Source organism: Sceloporus undulatus, chromosome 5 (assembly GCF_019175285.1).
Source record: "Sceloporus undulatus isolate JIND9_A2432 ecotype Alabama chromosome 5, SceUnd_v1.1, whole genome shotgun sequence".
Lineage (NCBI taxonomy): Eukaryota > Metazoa > Chordata > Lepidosauria > Squamata > Phrynosomatidae > Sceloporus > Sceloporus undulatus.
Window position 1 is genome coordinate 42,546,026 of NC_056526.1, and position 23,363 is coordinate 42,569,388.

Consider the following 23,363-nt stretch of genomic DNA (forward strand, 5'->3'; position numbering starts at 1 on the left):
GGTACTCCCATTCTATTTACTTTATTTTGGATGTGCCAATTTTTTTAATTTTCCAAATTACTTGGGTATCTATCTATTTAGGTAACGTTTTCTTGTAATTTCATGTTAATGTGAATATCTTCTAATTTCAAAATAATGATATGAATTTTATTCAGGAATTAACAGTGTAAAGAAAAAAAGCATCACTTTCTGTTGGTTTACAACCAAGAACTAGGATGGTCTATCAGCCCTCAAAACAACAACAACAAAACTGAAGGAGGTCATTGCAAAACTGAGATAAATTCAAAAGATCAGTATTTAAGAAAGAAAATTTCTCATTGATCCTGATGGAGGTCTGGAAGCAGCATCTCTGGGTACCTATAGATGGCTATATATTAACATTATGCCAGGTTCTATTGTAGCAAAATTTCTCTGAGCAACTGTTGTTTTGCCACAAATTAGTAAACATCACCTACATCATCTACATCTGAATGGTATGACCTGTTTCTTTTCTACTCACTAAGTTTACTGGTAAATTTTCACAGCTCGGAAGATATTTCACTCTCACCTGAAAAGCTGAAAATATGAAAAAGATCTTTATTTCAATAAAGGGACATCATTCAGGATTTCAAAACTACAGTAATTCATTCACAGTACAAAGTGATAGGAATTTCTTGTAATCAGCACTGTACAGTATATGTATTTTAAGTATTACTAATTTGAAAAGTTGATATAAAGAATAATTTGTTTTGAAGAGCAGCAAAATCCAATAACCCAAAATAGAATTTCATGCTCCAACCGTTCTGCTGATCACAAACCACAGCAATACTAGTGTAATATTATCACCACTTTACACACAAGAATTTGAATGTCTAAACATAAAAATTGCCACTACTGAGTAGAGAGTCATTAAATATTTTGAATCAAGCCTGAGTTGAACACATATAAAGTCATTTTGATATACAACTTCCAACTTGGGAAATATATATACAATGTATACAATTTTCTGCATTTAATCACTTCAAGAATAACCTCAATTTTTACACATTTCTATACAAACAACTGAATTGTTTTCAAACCTCAAATTAAAACCCAGGAGTCAGAAAACTCTTCAGATAATCCTAGATTGATAGTCAATTTCATTTCCCATCACTAATCTAATGCATCTCAGTAGAGGGTAATGAAGTCCCAATCATATAATGGAAAAATCAGTATATTTTACATTGCCAAGAAAAGACAGGCTTAGGTAGCTTAGAATAACAGGGCAATCTTATACATACACTCAGAAGTAAATCCTACTGAGTGTCATGGGACATATTTGTGGGAAGTAAGTACACAAGTGCTATTTGTGTGATTTTGAACACTGGATTTTTTTAAAAAAAAACACCTTCAATTGCACAAACTCATCTAAATAAGGAAAATATCTACTCTGGTTAAGTAAGTGTGACAGCTATGTCTTGCAAAGGTACAAATAATAATTTCTATGTGAACCACAACTATGGAAAGCTGTCAGTTGTCATGAACTGAGTCAATGGAATAGTCAATATAATTACCATTTACTAATATACAAATGACATGGCTAACTAGTTTTGTCTTACGATAAGACAATATACTCCACATAATTGGGGGGAAATGATCGGATTGCAATACTACTGAAATACTAGCATGATGAAATTTTACTGATGTGTGGTTTTTCACAAGTTAAACTTTCATGAACCATTATTGCTTTCCATCCAACTGACAGATTTCAGGATATCTCTCTCCCTATGTTTTGTTTTAGGTTGTACAGTGCGTCCACATACGCTGAAAGCTGTGCGGGGAGAAGGGGCGGTATGTCCCATAGGGAAGAATGGGGCAAACCATTCATAGGTGGGATTTGCTTTAAGTGGGGGAGTCCAGAACGGATCCCCCCGCGTAAAGTAAGGGCACACTGTACACATCCTATTTATAATCTAGAAATAGCCACAAAGATTTTTACACACTTTAGTGGGGGAAACCTTGAAAATGACCACAAACATATTCTTCCTTTGAATGATGTTGTTTTCAATTCCCTTTGGGGAACTCTATCATCTGAAAGGAAGCTACTGATGTATTTAATGGCCCATTTAAATCACTAAGATTTTAGCTCATGCTATATGAATAGGATTTGGCACATATAAAATGCAAATATGGAAGCACTTTTTAAAAAAAACATCTTTTGCATCCATTTCAGAATCTTTATATTTCAAAGAATTTGACAAGCTGAAACTGGGCAAGATCTTACTTGCACGAATTAAAATCATACATCAAGATAGAATTCATAAAGTGTACAACATTTTACAGTGTACAGAAAATCTGTCATCAAGCATTGAGCCTTTCTTCACCTTAAATGCCTTTTCAGTCATCACTCATGCTAGTGGCAGCTGTTAAAGAATCCTACAGGTGCTGAGATGAGTGTAAGTTTCCACTTACAATAAAAATGTGGCAGTGCTGATGTCATCAATATTAACTAAGACCGTACTAAGCCAATAGCAGCTCCTTGGTTCCACTCTAAAGAAAAAAGTAATCTGCTATAAAAGCAGCTGTATGCATTCATAGGTCAGAGAGATTTTCATACTCTATTAGGAATCCAATTTCAATTATATGCACAACCTCTCTCTGAAGATTTGGCAACCCAAGGGAAGCTATGGAGGGTGAATATCTATCAGCAGATAAGTGAAGTGGTCCGCTTTTACCTGACAAGTATACACAACAAAGAATTTCAATTTTAAATGACTGAAGAGGAATAAAAGATTCATATGAAATCTAATGGACAGATAAATTTACATGTGAAAGTTCATACAATTTCTTCTTCATTTCTTGCATCTTTCAAATTAGCAAATGTGCTGTTATAAGCAATGAAAGATTAACACAAATATGCTTTTAAAATGTTTATGTTGGCCAGACATGAAGTTTTTACCATTTAGATTATTTTTGGCTTACAGCCATAGAGGAAATCAACATGCTACTATTATTTTAAAAAAACTGACAGGACTATCATTGCCGCAGTTTGGATCAAAGATTGGTATGGCCAAGTCTCCAAAGAAATAAGTGCAGAGTGGCATTGACTAGCATAAAGAAATCTAAATAACCCCCTCAATGGCAATGATTCAGTGTTGTAAGAGCAGTGGAATCCAGCAGAAGCAGGAATATGGTGAGTTTTCATTTATACTACAATATCTGCACACCTTAAAACTTGTACTAGAGTGCTAGAAAATCCTCTGGAACTAGATTTTTGGGCTGTCCAAGGGCTGCAAAAGGGAAGGAAGTTCTGCTCGACTGCAACTAAAGCACCATGGTAGAATTAGGCCTATCTCTCTGATAGGTGAAAGGCTACACACCATCAATAAGGATGCTGGAACTTTTATAGTTATCTTGGTTCAAGGTAACCCCTATGTGTGGCAGTTCAGTTTTACCAGAAATCATTCACATTGTTGATTTTTTGTTTTTGTCGAAGCTTGCTTTCCACATAGCACAGGCATGTTCTGTCTTCAGTACTTCATGTCTAATTTTTTTTTAGCTTAATATCAGAAAAATGTTTATGAGCTACCAATGTAAAATTTGAAGTTTTTAGAGACCTGGAGACCATACGAGAAACTAGAAGTACACCTAACACATTTAATCGGCACAATTTTACACACAATTATGTAGCTAATTACGCATACTTCAGTGAGAGTATCAATGGTACATAAATAACACAAGTGTTTTTTTTCTTTTAAAAAACACAATTTTATCACTGGTCCCAAAAATATAAAATAAAAATACTAAGGCAGCAGCTATAATATAAAGTTCTTAAGACACATTGAACATTATCACTGCTTAAAACTGGAAATATAATTTAACAAACTACAGCTGACATTTACAGCATAAGGCCCTTTGGTTACTTAAGCAGCAAATGAAAACAATTTAATCAGTGAAAGGCTTTGAAAAATAATGTATGTAGGTATTTTGTAAAAAAGGTAGCCAAGTCTTTCCTTCTCAGGATAGCCACATATAGTCAAAGTATTATGTAAGAAAGGTCCCAAAAATCCTAGGGAAGAAATAGTTAAACCCCAGTAGAAATAGTAACAGGGAAAGGGAGAGGGAAAGTTTAGCCTAACATCCCACTCCTGTTAATCAGGCCACACTACTACGTCTTACTTAGGGAAACCTTTTTATATTTGGAGCAGTACTTCAGCAGAATATGCAAAATGTTGCTCATTCCAAACAATTAAATGATCTTTCAAATAGCACTAGTTTGGCCTAAAATTAAGCAATCTCCCCCAGAAGATTGTGATTTATTCATTTAATTTAAAGAAAGGCATTAGCATATATCAAACAAATCCATAACAAGGATAAACTGTAGGGATGTCAAACACTCATTTTTGTCTTAGAAGTTAGCAGAAACTTTTATTGCCAATTTTCATACTATTAAGCCTCGACTTCCATATGATGGTAAATTTGAGATTATCAAACTTTGCTTCTGGGATAGTCTGGAAAAAACATCTTTTCATTAATTTGTACTTGTAATATTTTTGATGACTATATGTCAACTGTAAATCTAAGTATGATTAAGCAATTCCACATGTTTAACCAGGTCATTAAGATCACTGTGCCAGCAATGTGGTGACTTTTGTAGGACCAGGTATTTTGTCATTATCAGTAGTAACTTATGCAACATGGAGCCGGAACAGACCAGCTCTAAAAGCTGGCTTCCTGGCAGCTTGGGGGCGTTTAGATGCCACACGCCCCTGAGATGTCTTGAAGCCGCCCGGCTGCCCAGATGTGTTGCAGCTTCATGACATTCTGGTGCCGCAGTGTTTACATGCTGCTGGAGCTTCCTGAAGCTGCCATGGGGTCGCAGCAGGACAGGAAAAGGTGGCTTTTTACTGCCCCGAAAAGGAGTGGATCTTTGCCACTCCTTTTTCAGGTGGCTTCAAGGTAGATAGGGATTGTGGCCCCGATCCGTCGTTGAAAAAGGTGGCTTCAAGCTGCCCCTTCCGCCCATCTGTTTCACTCCATGGTCACCTTAACAGCATTTTAAGTGACAAGGAATTCATTTTGCTGAAGAATGTAACTCCCTTTCAAATATACCTTACTCTGTACTGAGGGAAATAAACAATATTAGCATTAAATCTTTTGTCTCGTGTTTACATATATCTCCCTACTAATACATGCACCCAACTATAAATCATTCTATACCAAGAGGTATTTGTAACTCAATGTTATACCAAATTCAGACAGTACAAAATAAACAAGAAACCAGGATTCAGCACATATTGTGCATTTGATGAAACCAATAGCTTTCTGGCAATTACAACCTATCTATTTTTATTTGCAAGATGTTTATTTGTAACAGCACACAGTATTCAGAAAACAAATTCCTGAAGTTGCAACGTATGCAGTCTCTAATTTTTCTGAGTACTTTCACTGATCTGACCTTAGAAACAGTGAAGTTAGAGGAAAGGGACCACTTGGTGCCTACGAAATTTAAATGCGTAGGAAAATAAAGTGTATGACTAAGCCATCCTGGAAACTGCCCTTTTCTTGTCCAGTTTGCTAGATGAGTTTTCCTCAAATCAGCTTTTTATCATATATAAATATATATTAAATCAGCCTGCTCACAGTTACAACTATTACCCAAAGAGGTCTTTTAAGTCATTGCTAGCTGAGCTGCTGGTTGTCATGCTGTTTGCTGGCTGTGTAAAGTTTTGAGGATTAAAGAAAGGATTCCCCTGTAAACCAAAGCCAGATTGTCCCATTACATTCATCTGTGTTCCCAAAGTAGGACTGTTGGTACCTTGGGGAGGTACAAACTGGTTAATCCACTGGTTTGTTTTTTGTTGAGACAATTGATTCATACTAATTTTGGGTTTTTGAGGCCCAAACAGGCTATCTAAAGCAGACATATCAGGAGGCCTACTTTGCTGTACTGGTTGTGAAACTGTAGCTGTAGTGTTCACTGGAGAATAAGGTGTTACATTTGCGGCTGGCAACATGTTCATGTTGGCCATTCCAGCAATGCCAGTGTTACTGAAGAAATTCTGGCTTGTAGTGCCAACTGCCATGCCAAATCCAGAGGGCTGAAATCCTATATTAGCATTTAGTCCATTTCTCTTAGCACTTTCAACAGGTGATGAAAATCCCATTCCAATGCCCACTGAAGAAAAACTACTTGAAGAAGAAACTTTAGGTTTGTTGATTGACTGATTGGTCAATGATACCATGTTCTCTCTCAAAGTATCAGTCAAGTCCTTTGTCTGCAAAACAGAAAACTGAAATTAAAATACTTAACAGCATTATCAACAGACTGCTATTAAAGAGATGGAAATGAACTAAAAACATTTTAGCAATCCATAGATGAGTTTACAACTGCAATCATATCTATATCCATAACAACATAACATGAACCTAAAACAAATATGTTTGGGGTTACGTTTCAATAGTAGCCATCTTGATTAGGGTTTATATCTCAGTTGAATTAAAACAAAGAATCTACTGCCACCTTGAAGACTAACCAATTCTATTTGGCATAAGCTTTTGCAGACTGCACGCAACTTTAAAAGATGCTGTAGGCTGCAGTCCTCAAAAGATTATGCCAAATAAATTGTGTCACTAGATTCCTAATTGATGTTTACTACATAGATCCAACTTTGTGCAGAAGACCCAAGGGATAACTTTGGCACAAATTACCTTTTACCAGTCTGCCTAGTATAGGTATGACTCCCTCTGGACTTCGCTTTTCAAGCTCTGATAATCTCCAGAGCAGACAACTGTAACAAACTTTGTGAAACTTGTTTAGAAACTGTTGTTTATAAAACTGTTTAGAAATTACAACTGATACAACATATTGTACAATGGCACAAATACTTATGGTAGTTATAGTGGATTAGATCCAGACAAGTTTCTTGACCTTTAAGTCCTACTGAAATCTGTCTTTAAAAGTAGTAATCAAGACTCAACTATTTCAATGAAACAAGTACTGTACAACTAATTTAGTCTAATTCCAACAAACAGAACATACCTGCTATTCTGAAACAACTGCACAAAGTGCTGGTGCTTAGCTTTAAACCCCTTTAGGGCCTGAGTCTTCAATACCTGAAGAACTGCTTTCTCTCACAAGAACCTGCTATCATATACCAAGGCCCTTTCCCAGGTGCACCTGGCATTTTAGTTAAGACAGTAATGACCAATATAATTTGGGTTAGGATTGTGGCATTCCACCAAACTTGTTTAAATTCTAAAATGTCCACTTCTGGAAAATTTTTCTCAAGGAAATACTCCTGGTGCATACAGTTTCTTGCCAACAGGCCAAGTGCTTTTACTTTCTCAGATATTTTACAAAAAGTACTTGAAATATTTCTGTTCTGCTATTCGGATGCTTTTATTGTTTCTACTGCTTTTTTTGAAGTCCTCAGTTCACTCATCCAGACTTGAAGATCACAACTATTTGAATTCATATATGTAAATGTAAAATGAATATACTTCCAAGTTATACAAAACAAAATATATCTTAGTAGCTTGTTCAAAGATATAGCCGTGTCAGTCTGTAGAATCAGTATGTAGAGATCTTGTTGCACCTTTGAGACTAACTAAAAGAAGTTGGCAGCATGAGCTTTCGTAGACTTATTTACTTCTTCAGATGTTTTTGTTTAGTAGCTTGTTGTTACAGAGCCAGAGTTAACCATGAAAATTCCCTTCTGACATTGCAACCATACCTGTTTGACTGGAGCTGTAATTGCATGAGGCTGAGGTTTAAGTGGCTGTTGGCTTTTCAGTTTCTGTGCTTGTTCTTGTTCTTTTGCTAACTTTTGCTTCTCTTCAAGTGTAAGTGATCCCTGCAAAAGACTATACATCAGCAAAGCAACAAACACCTCAGAGATTCACATTTTGACTAGACCAGCCTTCCCCAACTTTGTGCCTTCCAGACATATTGGAAATTGCTGACTGAAGATTATGTGAGCAGTTTTCAAACACATCTGGAGAGCAACTTGAGGATGGTTGGAACACACTATCTCCAGGACAGCTTTCACACAGTGCCTTTGCCTCACCACTAAATTATACTACAACCATCTCCTAACAGTAGCCCAAGTGCATATGTCTGTTAGTCTTTTACACACATCTCATCTAGTTTATTTCTCCACATCATCACTCTAGTCTTTTTACATGTCCAATTTACTAGCTACTTCTCATCTATAGTCTCATCTGTTATTCCAGCTCTATCTTCTGTGCCAGGGTTTGCATATCAAGAGCAAACACACTGAAACAAATGAGAGTAAAACTAGTATCATTCATTTCAATCAATCTACTCAAGCATGGTTAATTTTCAACCTGACACAATATATATATTTTTTTCATTTTCTGTCCTTTTTCACATCTTCCCCCATTTTGGATTGTGCTGGAGAAGAAAACATTTACATCTTTCTCCTGTCACAATGTCTTCCTTGTGCATCTCATCAGCTAGGGCTTTTTCAAACATTTGCTGAATTTCTCTCAGAATTTCAGTGAGCAATTGAAGTGTTGATTGTCTCCACTCTATGGCAATGCCTGTGTTACAGGAACCTGACTAAGGAAGAATAATGCTCGGATCTAGGTAACAATATTTTTCACTCCCTCTCCCATGCTGCCATTAACACAACAAATTTCATCCACAGTTGAAATATGTGATTTCATTTTTGTATACCACCCTTTATTATGTAAATTGTTTTGTGAACTTTTTAGTTTAAAAGCCTGTAGAAGTAAAGGATGAGGTGGAAAGCAGTTTCTTCCAAGGGCTCTGGTGAAAGACCTGCTATGTTGGACTCTTCCTTCAACTATGATGAACCTACAGGGTACAGCAGAACAGAAGTTTGTCTACTTGCTCTGCTGAGAAATCAGTTTCTTTGATCTCCTCCCCTACTTTCACATCATCATTTCTTTATTTTTTTATGTCCCCGACCCTTAGTTCAGGGACATGGTCAGGAATAATCCTATTTCTTTATTGTTCTATAATCTGCTCTGGGAAGTACTTTGACAGAACAAAGTCAACATGTTTTAAATAAGTAAACAATTCAAAAGTTCTTTCAGTTATAACTGATTTCATGGCAAGAGGCATAAAACAATCTGACAAGAATTAGAACTAAATACTTTTTTTTACATAAAATCTCAAAACATTCTAATTACTCCTGTTTAAAAAAAACAGGAGGCATTTCTCTCACACACACTTCAGCCTATTCCTAGCCCTTTTTCTATCTCTATCTTACATTAAGAGAAGGAAAAACAAACCTTTATAGTTCTGTTTTGAATTTACACAGCTCCTAATTGTCAACAGGAATCCAGACAAACAGAGCACTAGAAAACCAAAATCCATTTAAATCAGTCTTGATACATAGTCATAGAAGGCCAAGAAAGATCTAGATGGGAATTCAACCCTAAATAAGCTTACATGTTATCTATCAAGAACTTATACTTCACATAATAACTTGTTATTAAAACTCACTTTTCTTTGATTTGTCAGCAGTCCATTCTCTTTACAGTCAGACCCACCAGTCAAAATATCTGTTCCTAGATTGGTAAACACCCTGTCAATCTGTTCAAATTAAAAACAAGAACTTTAAAAGTATCCAGTTTAATAAAATACTGCAATAATGCATTTAAGACAGTTTCTTACCTGATTGCCTGTGTTGCTACCTTTTTTTTCTTCAGGCATATTCATTTGATTTATATCCAAAGATCTGTAGCACAAAACTAGTTTCAGTAAGGTAAATAAAGTTAACCATTTCAGACATGAAAGCAACAATAATCCAGATTACATATTCCAAATTCTACCATGGAAACTAGTAAACTACTGCAATAAATATCTGATTCAGTATAGTAGGAATACGTACTTACATTACATTCTTAATGTACAAGTCACATGAAGCATGTGTCAAGGAACTTTTCTTTATATAAATCCAATACATCTTATCAATTCCTAAATCCATAAATAAATATTGTCCAGAGTACAAACTAAATATTAACATAACAGTAATAAGAAAGAAAAAAGAAGTTGACGTTACTATACAATGAAACAATTAGAGGACACCTATGGAGGCTGAGTGAGCAAAGTCAGTAGAAGAAGAACCACCACATCCAAATTCTGCCAGGCTTGAGCTGGCTAAAGGCTGAAGGTAGGGCAGGTCAGGATTTTTGTTTGTTTGTTAGCTCCAAAGCTGGTGTGATTGTTTTCCTGCTTTGAGGGATGGGTTGCTAGACTCTACACATACAAGACCACTCCTGATATGAACAGGTAGTTAGTTATGTGATAAATAAATAGGATACTATGTTGTTTCTATGGAAAAATTGTGTATTCCGTTCTTTTTAATTTGGGGGTGACCTTTTTTTAAGACAGGTAAGAATTAATAGGTTTTTTATTTTTTTAGACAAAAGTTCATCGAAAAATGATACAGGAGTATGAGGCTGTGAAACTTTCATACCCCTATATGTAACAAAAATTAATTTGGAGTGTAGACTTGGGTCTCATCTTAAAGACATCTCATTATGTATGCATATCCAAATACAGGTATTCCAAATTCCAATTTTAAAAAAATCAAAATCTAAAACACTTCTGGTGCAAAGCTTTTAGTAGCTATTTATTGTAAAAGAAGTTATAATAATTTCAGTTGAGATAGGTTTTCAATGGGAAAGAAATACTTTTGAACCTATTTAAAATCTGTAATACAAATGGGAAGTTTTCTAACAGGACAGAATAGTCATGTGAGAAGACAGCAAAATATTATCAATACACTATAAAGGCAATAAAGTATTCACACTTACTTTTGTTGTTCTTGCATGATATGGATTTGTTCAAGTTTGGTCTTATGTTCAGCTTCCAATCTGTTCAACATCTCTTTAATGACTGAAATGAAGGAATTAAACTAAAAAAGAAATATATTTTATATGAGCATAATTTTAAGAATTATCCTTTAGTCCTGAATATGTATCAAGAGAAATCAAAGCAAATGAATTGGCAAGACAACCTCACATAAGGGACAGACTATAATTTACAGCAAAACCCTATTATTGCCTACACAGAAGTCAATCCTGCTAGGATTCAATGGAGAATAAAATTCTCTTTTCAGAAAACTGTCTTACATGTATGAAGAAAACATAAAAAGAGATTGGAATACCACTTCATCACCCTGTCCTGCCTTTTGTGGGCCCAGGGTATTAAGAGTAGGAAGAAAGTTATTTTCAGCAATGGGATCAGAAGTGATACATTTCTACCAGCCAACAAAGATGGATTTTACATTTTTGTTGTGTGAATGTGAGAGAGACAGAGTAAGTGGTGGGGAGAGAGAGGAAGGAGACAACAGTGTCCAAAGTACACATGTAATTTAACAAGACCAATCAAATGCAATAGACAGCAGTAATGAAGTTTGGTTGTCACCGAAGGATATACGAACATCATACGTGACTAAATGTTGATTCCTTGTCTAAAGTAATTATTCTTAATACCCTTTTTTTGATGGAAGCTTCAGTGAAATTAGCCATACATATGAGAGAAACAGTGAACCTACCTGGTTCAAATTAAGATTGTTCTCAATGCTAAGAGGAATCAGATGGGGCAGCACCTTTCCTGCTAGTTGTTCTTTTGTAATTCCCAGTTTTTTATGACTAAAGGTACATTTGTAGATACCTATTAAAAATATTTAATGATTTAGCTATTGATAGCAAACTATCACCATTATGAATTCTTTGGAATACAATTATCTATGAAGATTAAAATACACTTCTGTGCACACCTCATAAAACATATAATTTGCATTTCTCCAGAAGCAAAGGGATGTAGAAACAGAGAGTTTCTGGTCTCAGTATGAACTTTATTATTTATTTGTTTTTATCCCACCTTTCTCCCAAAATGGGACCCAAGGCGGCCAACATACATAAAACAACAATTAAAACTGTATAATTAAAATCATAAAAATATAAAAATTACAAATATAAGGTTTAAAACATACAAACAATCCAAGACCGACCCTCTCATCTCCCAATAAAACCAAGGAAGTCAATATAAGTCTTAACAGAGTTTGCCTGAACAAAAGCAACTCAGAAAAAAAACCTCTGAAACCTTTATACACTCGTCTCTATATAGTGTTCCATTATATGTAATTATTCGCTTTAAAACCACACTACAACACCACATAGATTAATATGAAGAGAGTATATACAGACAGTACTAGAAAGAAAAGATGTTACCTAAAATTCCCATAAGGACTGCAGGCTCTTTGGAAGGAATTTGTTGCAAAAAAGGCAGAATATCATCAAGCACGAACCACTTATCCAAGTATTCCAAAATCTTTCCCAAGCAGACTAAGGAATTTACACGAACCTAAAAATACAGAAACAAACTCTCTAAAACTGAGATCTTACAAAAATAGAGAAAAAGCATTAAGTTTGATTGAACTCAGGGGGTTTTACTTTATAGAAAGCAGGTACAGTATGCCCGTGCCAACTGTGGACTTGCATCTGCGGATTTGAGCTTCTGTGGATGGCAAGCCCCAACTTTTTAAATGGGTATGAGTGCACATGCACCATTTAAAACAATGGATTTGAGCATCTGCATTTTTTGCTATCTGCAGAGGGGTCTGGAACAGATCCCCTGCACATAGCAAGGGACTACTGTATAGGGTTTTACAAGCAGGCTCTCCCTTATCTGAAATTTTTGGAACCAGAGGTTTTTGGATTTCAGAGTTTTTTGGATTTTTGAATAGTTGCATATGCATAATGAGATATCTTGAAGATGGCACCCAAGTCTAAACATGAAATTCATTTGTGTTTCATATACACTTTATACACATAGTCCGAAGTTAATTTTATGACAATATTTTTAAAAATAATTTTGTACATGCAACAAAGTCTATATACTTCAATCAAAAAGCAAAGGTGTCACTATCTCAGTGGACTACTTTGGATTTTAGAATTCCAGATAATGGAGACCCAATCTGTACAATAAAAAATATACAAGTAACAATTAAGATGTTGTACACCGCCCTGGTTATATAGAAGGGCGGTATATAAATAAAATTTTTATTTATTATATTTATTATTTATTAACAATGGTAACCTATGACACATTTCTTCAGAACAGTGTGATGTTAAGATCAATTACACCTATAGAAAACAACAATTCTAATGTCTGTGTAAACAAAGAGCTTCAGCACAAACCAATAACCATGTGCCAATTTCTCTTCCTCTACCCTCATAGTGCTGTGAAGGCACAAAATATTTAATTCTATCTTTCAGCTCAGTAAAAGATAATCTAACACATGAAAAAAATCAATTATTGTTATGGTTTAAATATTTTAAAACAATATTTTAAAACAATTAAATGACCAAACAGAAATTAACAGAAATATAATAACCACCAACACTGAAAACAAGACCTGCTTAATCTAATAGTATTAGCATTTATTTAATACAAGTCATCAAAGGTTTGCTGTTGCCGTGTGCCTTCAAGTCATTTCCAACTTATTGCGACCCTAAGGCTATCACAGATATCACAGGATATTCCTTGGCAAGATCTGTTAAGAGCAGACTTTGCCTCTGAGGCTGAGAGAATATGATTTGCCATAGGTCACTCAGGGGGTTTCCAAAGTTATAATCCTGAGCTCAAAATGCTACACCACACTGGCTCTCTATCTAATGTTTAGTAAACATAAAAGGTTTTAATTTGTAACCTGAACTCAACAGTGCAGGTGCTTGTTGATTACCAATGAGCAGGGAGTTTCAAAATCTGGGTTACTGTTTTTGTAGGAGAAAATTCTCCACTAACCATGCATCTCATTTCTAAAAAATGGATGAAAGTGGAAGAATAACATGAAAGTAGCTTCATATTTTAAAAGAAATGTTATTGTGATTACATGGTTACAATCAAAATATAACTAAGACCTTTCAATTCAGACACGAAAAATGGTAATATATGTGCCAATTGGTACAAGTTTGGCATATATTTTTTTCTTGCAGAGGCATACCATGTAGCAGATAATGATTGGAAGAAATGATTCCCTGTTCAGCCATGAAATCCACTGGGTGCCTTGGGCAAGTCACATACTCTCAGCTTCAGGGGAAGGCAATGGCAAAACTTCTTCTGAACAAATCTTGCTAGGAAAACCCCATGATAGCTTCACCTTAGGATCACCATAAGTTGGAAATGACATGAAGGCAAACTAAAAGATTGTATGTACAGCACTGTGTAAATTAACAGCGCTTTATAAATAAAGGTTAATAATAATAATAATAATAATAATAATAATAATAATAATAATAATAAACAGCAAGAATAATGGGAAGATTCACATTGGAACATTAAGTCCATCACATCCCATGGTTTAAAATTATTTATCTATTCTGAATTAGCTTGTGAACAGCAGTGGTTCACTGTGGTTAGGGAATTAATATCATGACATCACAATGGAAGACATGTTTCAGAAGGGAAAGCATATCAGGGTAATGCTTTTAGAATTTTGATTCCCCTGTAAGACATATTATTTTCAAAATGAAACATAATTTGCAATTAAAAAACTTGTAAAAAAGAAAGTAAAATCAATAAAATAGTTTCCACAAACATTAGTTAACTTACAGCAAGAGATGATGTTTGTAAACATGCATTTTTAATTCTTGGTATCAAAGAATTTTTCATTGATGGATAATCTATGAGGTTGGCAAATGTAGGAATTATGTTTAAGCAGAGTTCCTGCAAATGAAGGTACCACAATTATCACAGACAAAGCAGTATGCAGTTTCACATTTTTTTAAAAAGTTAAATCTGTCATTCCCTTGCCCCACTTACTATTTTGCTTACACAAATGTATATCTCAGCTTCCTAAGGAGTTCAAGCACCAATCAATAATTTAAAATATCATAATGTAAAAACTGTATCATTATTTAAACCAAGACATGGGAACAAATGGCTTTCTATAGGCTGCTGGACTACAAAAACCATCATGTCTCACCACTTGCTAGGAAATACAATGCCCAGAGGGGCAGTAGTTTCCCAATATTAATTTAGAACAAGATGCAGACATGGTATGTCCATAGTGTAGGAAAATCACTATTATTGACACCACTAAAGTATTTATGTAGTAACAAAATATCCAAAAGTCTAGACACTTTACTCAAAGAAAGGCTATACCCTTCTCTATTGTTAAAAAAAAAAAAAAGACAAGCTCGATGAACTTCAAATTAGTGGTCATTTCCAGCTATAGAGCTGATTTTTAAAAAAGAAGTTACCAGACCTGTATCTGAATTGAAGGTGCTTCTAAGGCTCTATAAACCATCGGCAGAACACTGTTCTTTATTTCATCTGGAGGTGTTTTGGTGAGTAGCAAATCCATTTTTTGAAGAAATATCAACAGAATCTGTTTAAGAAATCCAGTATTTACATGTTCAAATAATTTGTTATTGTTTTCAGGGTAATATTTCTTATTAAATTATGTGCTGAAATATGAATGTAAACACAATAAATGCATACACTCACCATGTTGCTAGCCTGTAAGCATGGAAAACAAGAACATCTTGGCATTATCTTTATTTTAATATACAAGTCATAGAGGTGTACTGATAGATTATTAACACAGTGAAGTACACCTATAATGCACAATATGCTAGACTAACAAACAGCAATTCTACCAAGATGGTAAGAATCCAAGTGCAGCCCCAAGACTATATTGCAATTCTATCTTTTCACTAATGGCCAAATGGGCACTTCTTATATTCATCTGAACTACACCTAGCACATTACATTATGGAGATGGTAGAACTGAATACATTTTTAGACTGGGTACATTTATGAAGGTATAATTGCTTAAGCTTTTCATTTCTGCGTTCCAACGGAGCACAGTGGTTGTAAAATATGACTAAGAAAAGAAAAGTAGAAAGGCTTATGGCACAATGGCAGTTAGGCCCTGTTGAGCTGAACACCTTGAGCAGGGGTAGGCAACCTTTTGAGCTGGGGTCTGGGTTGCTGTCCCTCAGACAACTGGGGGGGCCGAACTCAAAATGGCGACCGGAGCGGCGCAGAAGCTGCGGCAGGGACGGCAATTGGCGGCAGGACCAGGCTGGGGCCAGTCCCAAGGCCTCGCCAGTCCAGATCCGGCCTGAAGGCTGTAGGTTGCCAACCCCTGACCTAGAGAGATCTATGGTAGGTCAAATTTCTCAAGATGATCTTGGGTCAACCAAACAAATTTAGTCTAAGCCTACTTCTAAGAATAATTGTGAAGAGAAAGGAATAGAGGAGACAGTCATATACTGTAGGTATTTGCCAGCAAGTTGACTTTGACTTATGGCAACCTTATGAATAAGAGCCCACTAAGATTCCCAGTCATCAACTACCCTGCTTAAATCTTTCAAACACAGGGCTGTGGCCTCCTTGATTGAATCAATCTACCTGTAGTGCAGTCTCCATCAGTAATGACAGTATGCTGTCCTTATTGCCTCTCACTTTACCATGTCATGTATGCTGCCCTTTAAAACATTTTTCCTGCCTTTTGAAGGCAATTATCCAGCTGACAACACAAGAGAATATTTTTTTAAAAAAAAAAAAGTATGGTAAATATATAAAAGTAGCACAAAGTCATCTACAAAATACCACTCTACCATCTTATTATCATGTGGAAGCAAGTCTGGGCCCTTGAAGGCTATGGCAACAGAGTGGAAGCTCCAGTAAGTTCTACCAAGCTGGTAAGAATCCAAGTGCAGCCCCAAGAGTATATTGTATATCTGCCATCCAAGGATAAGCCTAACTAAGTATGCAGAGTGCACTGTCAGAGGTTGGTCTTCACGTGATGAACTGACTATAGTAACCATAAAAACAATGTCAGTGTGAGACAGTAGTAATCTGCACTGATACAGAAACTACCCACAACAATACAAGCTGATCATAGAATCATAGAGTTGGAAGAGACCACAAGGGCCTGTTTTATTATCTGTTTTTAGATTGTTATTGGATGTTTTAACGCTGTTTTTGCTGTTTTTATACTGTTTTTTAACGTGTACACCGCTATGATCTTGAAAAAGGAATAGCGGTATATAAGAATAAAGTATTATATTATTATTATTATGCAGGAAATCTCAATCAAAGCATACCCGACAGATGGCCATCCAGCCTCTGCTTAAAGACCTCCAGAGAAGGAGACTCCACTACACTCTGAGGGAGTGTGTTCCACTGTCGAACAGCCCTTACTGTCACCTCAACTTAATTTTGAGGTGGAATCTCTTTTTCTGTAGCTTGCATCCATTGTTCCGGTCCTGTTCTCTGGAGCAGCAGAAAACAAGCTTGCTCCCTCCTCAATATGACATCCTTTCAAATATTTAAATAGGGCTATCAATCATATCACCTCTTAACCTTCTCTTCTCCAGGCTAAACATCCCCAGCTCCCTAAGTCATTCCTCATAGGACATGGTTTCCAGACCCTTCACCATTTTAGTCGCCCTTCTTTGGACACACTCCAGTTTCTCAATGTCCTTTTTGAATTGTGGTGCCCAGAACTGGACACAATAATCCAGGTGGAGCCTGACCAAAGCAGAATAGAGTGGCACTATTACTTCTCTTGATCTAGACACTATACTTTGATGCACCTAAATTGCATTGGCCTTTTAGCTGTTGCATCACCTGTTAACTCATGTTCAACTTGTGGCCTACTTGGACTCCTAGATCCCTTTCACACTAGTTTCATTCAGCCAGGGGACCCCAATATCTGTGCATTTTATTTTTCCGCCCTAAGTGCAGTACCTTACATTTCTCCGTGTTGAATCTCATTTTGTTAGCTTTGGCCCAGCTTTCTAGTCTATTTGGGTCATTTTGAATTTTGATCCTGTCCTCTGGAGTATTAGCTATTCCTCCTAATTCCTCCTGATCAAGATATATAAAACCAACTATTTTTGTTGCCCCTAAGAATTTAAGTGGTAATGCAGCCAGATGGAATTTTTGTGTGAGACTGTTCCAAAGACCACAATTGAAATAGCCCCTTCTCACTAGTGGCCTATCCATCATACCTCTGAGAGCAAAAATACTCAGGAAAAAACTCAAAAGTGGACTATAATTCTAAGCTAGAAGGTTATCCCCAAAATGGTCTTCCACCAGGCCTCCTTTTAAGGAAGCATTGGATAAAAATATAAATAAATAACATTTTTGGCAAAACAATTTTTAGAATCAAAACCCAAAGAATGGTATCTGTAGCTCTGAAACTAAATAAAAATTTGTACAGGTGTTCTCAACATGATCATACAGTATAGGAAAAATGTATTTTGTTAAATAGAAAAAAAAAACATTTATAGCGCTTGGCCTACATTATTATTATTATTAATTATTATTATTCACCTTTATTTATGAAGCGCTGTAAATTTACACAGCGCTGTACAATCTTTTTAATTAGACGGTTCCCTGCCCTCAGGCTTACAATCTAAAAAGACATGACACAAAAGGAAAAGGGAGTGGTGGAGGGAAAGGGTAAGAGGTCCAGCAGTTCCTCTCTATTTGTCCATCCTACTGTATTGGGTGTTGACTATAGTTGGATATAAGAAGTGGATTTAAGCCTACATCTACAGCCAACATCTACAACATTTGTTCTATTCTGGAAGTATTTCATGGGACAGCATTCTCAACTTTTCATTACAATTTAAACCAGAAACTAGGGGAGGTCTTTAAAAGAGAACACAAACAACTATCCTGTATACATATGTTCTAATTTTGTCATAATCACACTGCAAAAGGGCTGGAATGATGCAAAATGAAGCCCGGTGGCCTTTTAGAATTAGAAAAGAATCAGACCATAATGTTGTTGAGTAGTGTAGCTGAAGAGGATAGTGTAGCTGAGATCCAAGTTTTAAGAATAAAAAAATTATTACGTTACTTACAACACTCTTAATAAGTCTACTTTTGGCCATAGCCATCTCATTTCAGAAATGACAGTTTACTTTTTAGGGTGTATTTATTGGTTTTCCAGATATGTTGCTACTGTACAATTTTCACAGAGACAAGAAGAATGTAGGTCAAGCTACACATGGGAAATATCATATTTTTCTTAAGCATATGAGAAATAAACAACTGGCTAAAAAGTTCTTATGTTCTATCCATCACCACAACCAAAAAAAAGAAGAAGATGAAGATGAAAAAGAGAAAATATCATCCCTTATTCTGGCACTTCATTATTACTAGAAAGATATATAAGAAAATATGAATTCCCAAGAATCACAAACACACAAACAAACCTGGATTGGTTCTTGTTGTTTAAATACAGGGCTGAGATCAGGTAGAATTAGTTTGATGTATTCCTCTTTGGTACACTCCTCCGCAATGAGCAGAACATTAGGCAATACAAAAGGGACCATGTCTGGGTTTACAAATTCAGATGTCAAGCAAGGCAAAATCCTCTGCACTATAACACGCTGAAAGAAAACATACATATTACTTGATAGCACTGACTTGTTTGCTTCAACAATCCCAAATTTATAATGAAACCCATATTACTAAAGATCACAAAAGTATTAGACTTCTTAAAAATAATACTATTTATCTTATTTGCATAAAAACTTACTTTAAAAATGCCTGTTTAAGCAGTCAGTAAAAGAAACTGTTAAGACCCTTTGTATCTCAGCCCAAGAATAAAATCTATTATGAAGCATCAGTGAATGATTCAACTAAACAACAACAACAATACATGTGCCTATAAAATAATCTGGGTTTGCCAACCTTGGGTAGTTTGGGTAAAACTTTTGGCAGCCCCTTAAAGAATTGTGACTTTTGAAGATTATCCCTTTGGAATAAGGAATCAAAGTACTGTAGTGTCATAGCCCCAACATCATCAAAAAATGGTATCTGCAATAAACATGAAAAAGAAAGTTATATTTGAGGTTATAAACATACTATATAATACAGACAAACAAGTTCAAAATAAGAACTGCAAAGTAGTCCTGTATAAACGTGACCTATTTTTTACACAGAGCAAAATATCATCCCTAAAAATACATATTCTACAAGGCAACAGATCCAATGAATCACTCACTTGTTTGGTAATAAGGGAGTGGAACAGATGGGCAGGAAGGAGTGACCAAAGGCTGCTCCCACCCATGACCATGGTGACCACATGCTGGGGTTCTGATCCTGGCTCCTGCTGCAGTCCCAAATGGACCACAGCAAGGAACGGGATAGATCTGCTCCTTTTGGGGCTTGGTTTGGCGGGCGAGGAGCAACTCTGACACGACTTCCATGCAGGTTGGGAGCATGTGTCATCTAAACGACACACCCCTAAGATGCACCAAAGAAGATTTAATCTTTTTACACCAAAGAAGATTTAATCTCTTCAACTACAAATATGAGTTAATATTTTCCAAGATGTCCATAAACTGGAATGTTATTCAAAGGAACATTAAATATTCAGCAGGAATATACTAATTGTTTATTAGAGCTGCTAAAATGGATTTATCTTATTTTCTGCAGCTATTTTAAGTAGTCCTTCTATTTACTTACTTTTGTCATTTGGTCTGCATCTGGTCTGACTGCAGGAGCTACATTTAACAGTAACTTTACATGCTCACGAACTTCTTCTGGGATGTTTTGAAGATTGCTGGAGCCCAAACGACTAAGCTGCATACATAAAACACATATCATTTACACTAATAGATAATGTATTTAATAATATCAAGCATGCAGTTTATGTTCCGTTTAACTCTGTGTTAAAGGATAACAATATTTTACATTAATGTAATACAAATTCTGTGGTAACAAAAGCTGATTCTGTAAGATGTATAAATCATACATATTGAGCTAGATATAGATACAGTCAGACATACAGGCATATCTAAATATATGCTATTCATATCCTATAAATGTAAGGGGGAAATATCAGGAGGGAAGCATGCTAGTCCTAGCACCTCTAGTACCACCACTACTAGAAATGAATGGAGAACACCCAAGTAGAGAAGTCTTTCCTCTTCAGAAAGTTGCTCTTCATATGAGGAAATCCTCAGCAAGTAGGTCCCCTCTTTGCACATGTCTTTTTTTGGACACTTATAATGTCTGAACAGGAGGATACATGACAACAGTGGCCTCTTAACTATCTACTGGGATGTGGTTCAAGGATCCCCTGTGGATACCAAAATCTGTGGATGCTCAAGTCTCATTAAATACAGTGGCACAGTAAAAAAATAAAATGGCAAAATAAATGTTTGCTTTTTGGAATTTATATATTTTAAAAATATTTTCAAGCCGTGGATGGCTGAATCCATGGATACAGAAGACCATCTGTATATTATGTAGTGTGGATGATTGCATCTGCTATCTGCAAATATAAGCAAAACAACTGGGCCACATAACAACATGCTGCAATACACTTTTTAAAAAACAATAGGTGGCAATCATGCGATCCTCTGGATGTTGCTGGACTACAAGTCTCAGGAACTGTAATCAGCACGCTAGGAAAAGCTAGGAGTTGCAGTTCAGGGTGCCAGCTAGCCATATTCTTCAGAATGTTCCCTCCTCCTCTCATCTGTATTTTTTTTTCCTTTCCCAAAGAATATTCAAGACTTCTGAACAACCTGATTGGGTTGTTTTGGGAAAGGTTCCCTCAAAAGAATACACCATGTACTCTCACAAAACTGGGTTTCCACAAGCATGCAAATACATTAGTCTTGCTTCTCATGGGCTCCATTTCTGTCAGCACTCCCCACCAACATTTACTGTTAGGAGGACTGATCTTAGATAATGGTGTAAAATGGATCTAGTTTCTGCTCAATGTAGGAAGGACAATGATAAATAGTTCAGCTGATCATTTGAGATTCCTGTGAATTCACTCTCACTCATTAAATTCAGCCTACTTTTTTACATTACTTATCTTTAACATCTCCTTCAAACTGAAAGCAGTAACTCTTTCATAATGCTTGTGTTTTATTACTTAAATAACAGTTTCACAATATACCTGATCAAGCTGTCTACTGAAACTTTTGTACATATCTTGCTTGTTGACCTCAAAAATAGGTTTTCCATTATTAAACACAGCATACATAATTGCTCCTAAAGAGTACATGTCACTAGCGGTCTCACAGCTCACTGAAAGAATGTATTCAGGTGCCAAATATTCAGGATTTGGAAGACACAAAGATGGTAGGTTTGGGTCCCATTCTTTACAAGAGAATTTCGGCTGCAAGAAAAAACAGTAGGAAAGTTGTTTTCTAGCACAAGTTTAGAAAATGTTACTGAAGCACTGTTTCTTTACACTTTAAAGAGATTATGATAACCTTTGTTTTAGCAAGCTTTTCCTATCAATATACCACCTAAAATTATCTCAGGCTTTGTTAATATAAGAACTGTCTTGCTTCTGTCTTCTTTCCTTCTCATTCATCAATGAACTTATATGCTTCGTAAGGATACAGACCACTGGATTTTGTACTTTCAACCTGTTACTTTTTCCCATCTGTCCTAGACAGAATTCTTGAACAACATAAAATCACAGTGCCTTATGAAGAATAATCTGATTGTCTAAAAATTTCTCCTGTATATTAAGACTGTGACTAAACGCAGCCTTTATGGAGACACTACCACCTGTTTTCCTCTCCCCTTTTTTCTCCATCCACATCTTCTTGCCTTGCTTACTATGCATGATGAGTAGTTCTTTACAAAGATTATATAACATTTTATGGCCTATGAGTGGGGCCTCAAAAGTGTATTACTCTAATATGGATCTGTGTTTTTCTTATGCCTCAGAATTAACTTTTTAAGTGAAATTAGTTATTCTCATTACAAGAGAAGCACACACTGGTTTACTTAAGTTGTATTCCATTGTTTTGGTGTACATTTTTAGAATTAAATGAAGTAAATGAGATCCTTACTTCCATACCATGAAGTAAATGTAAAGACAAAATATCCACCTACTTAGAAAAACAATAAACATCTTGTTACCTCTTGCTCAGATGGATTTATGGATTGAATACAGAAATCAAATCCCATAATTTTCCATGCTCCACTTTTATTTAAAATGATATTCTCAGGAGTGAGGTTACCATGGATCATTTTCACACTGCTATGTAGAAACGACAAGCCTTCAGAAACCTGTTAGGAAGGAGTGTTCTTGTCAGGGTATTTGTTTTCTACCATTATGAAGCCTTGTGAACTCACTATTTGAGTGATGTAGTTTTCTTCCTTGAATTGGAGCTAGAACTGCTGTTGCTATGGTAAGGAAGGGAAATGGAGGCATCCAGGTCCAGATGAGGGACAAGCCTTTCATAACCTTTCATTTTCAGTTCTAGCAGCAAGCCCCAGGCACTGCTATGATCACTACTGAGGTAAGACACTTGCAGTAGCTTCTTAAAACACCTGAAAAACATGCAGCTGCCATCTGAATATTTGCTTCTGCACCATTACAACAGCACAAATT

General features: G+C 35.8%; 1 protein-coding gene across 3 annotated transcripts in view; it reads right to left on the bottom strand.

The window, feature by feature from the left end:
- Nucleotides 1-556: 556 nt before the first annotated feature.
- SCYL2 (SCY1 like pseudokinase 2) overlaps nt 557-23,363 on the bottom strand; it is a 33,124-nt gene continuing 10,317 nt past the window's right edge. Inside the window, exons 5-19 of one of the 3 annotated variants that reach the window (XM_042467826.1) lie at nt 22,889-23,038; nt 21,909-22,130; nt 20,462-20,578; nt 19,685-19,810; nt 19,204-19,380; nt 15,473-15,484; nt 15,231-15,353; nt 14,576-14,689; nt 12,193-12,325; nt 11,514-11,632; nt 10,771-10,871; nt 9,626-9,689; nt 9,455-9,544; nt 7,695-7,814; nt 557-6,236 (exon numbers count right to left, since the gene is read on the bottom strand). In XM_042467826.1, coding sequence (XP_042323760.1) covers nt 5,613-6,236; nt 7,695-7,814; nt 9,455-9,544; nt 9,626-9,689; nt 10,771-10,871; nt 11,514-11,632; nt 12,193-12,325; nt 14,576-14,689; nt 15,231-15,353; nt 15,473-15,484; nt 19,204-19,380; nt 19,685-19,810; nt 20,462-20,578; nt 21,909-22,130; nt 22,889-23,038 — 2,292 coding nt within the window. In that variant the 3' untranslated portion in view covers nt 557-5,612. The remainder of the gene's footprint in view (nt 6,237-7,694; nt 7,815-9,454; nt 9,545-9,625; nt 9,690-10,770; nt 10,872-11,513; nt 11,633-12,192; nt 12,326-14,575; nt 14,690-15,230; nt 15,354-15,472; nt 15,485-19,203; nt 19,381-19,684; nt 19,811-20,461; nt 20,579-21,908; nt 22,131-22,888; nt 23,039-23,363) is intronic. The other 2 variants (XM_042467828.1, XM_042467827.1) reach the window with 2 other exon arrangements.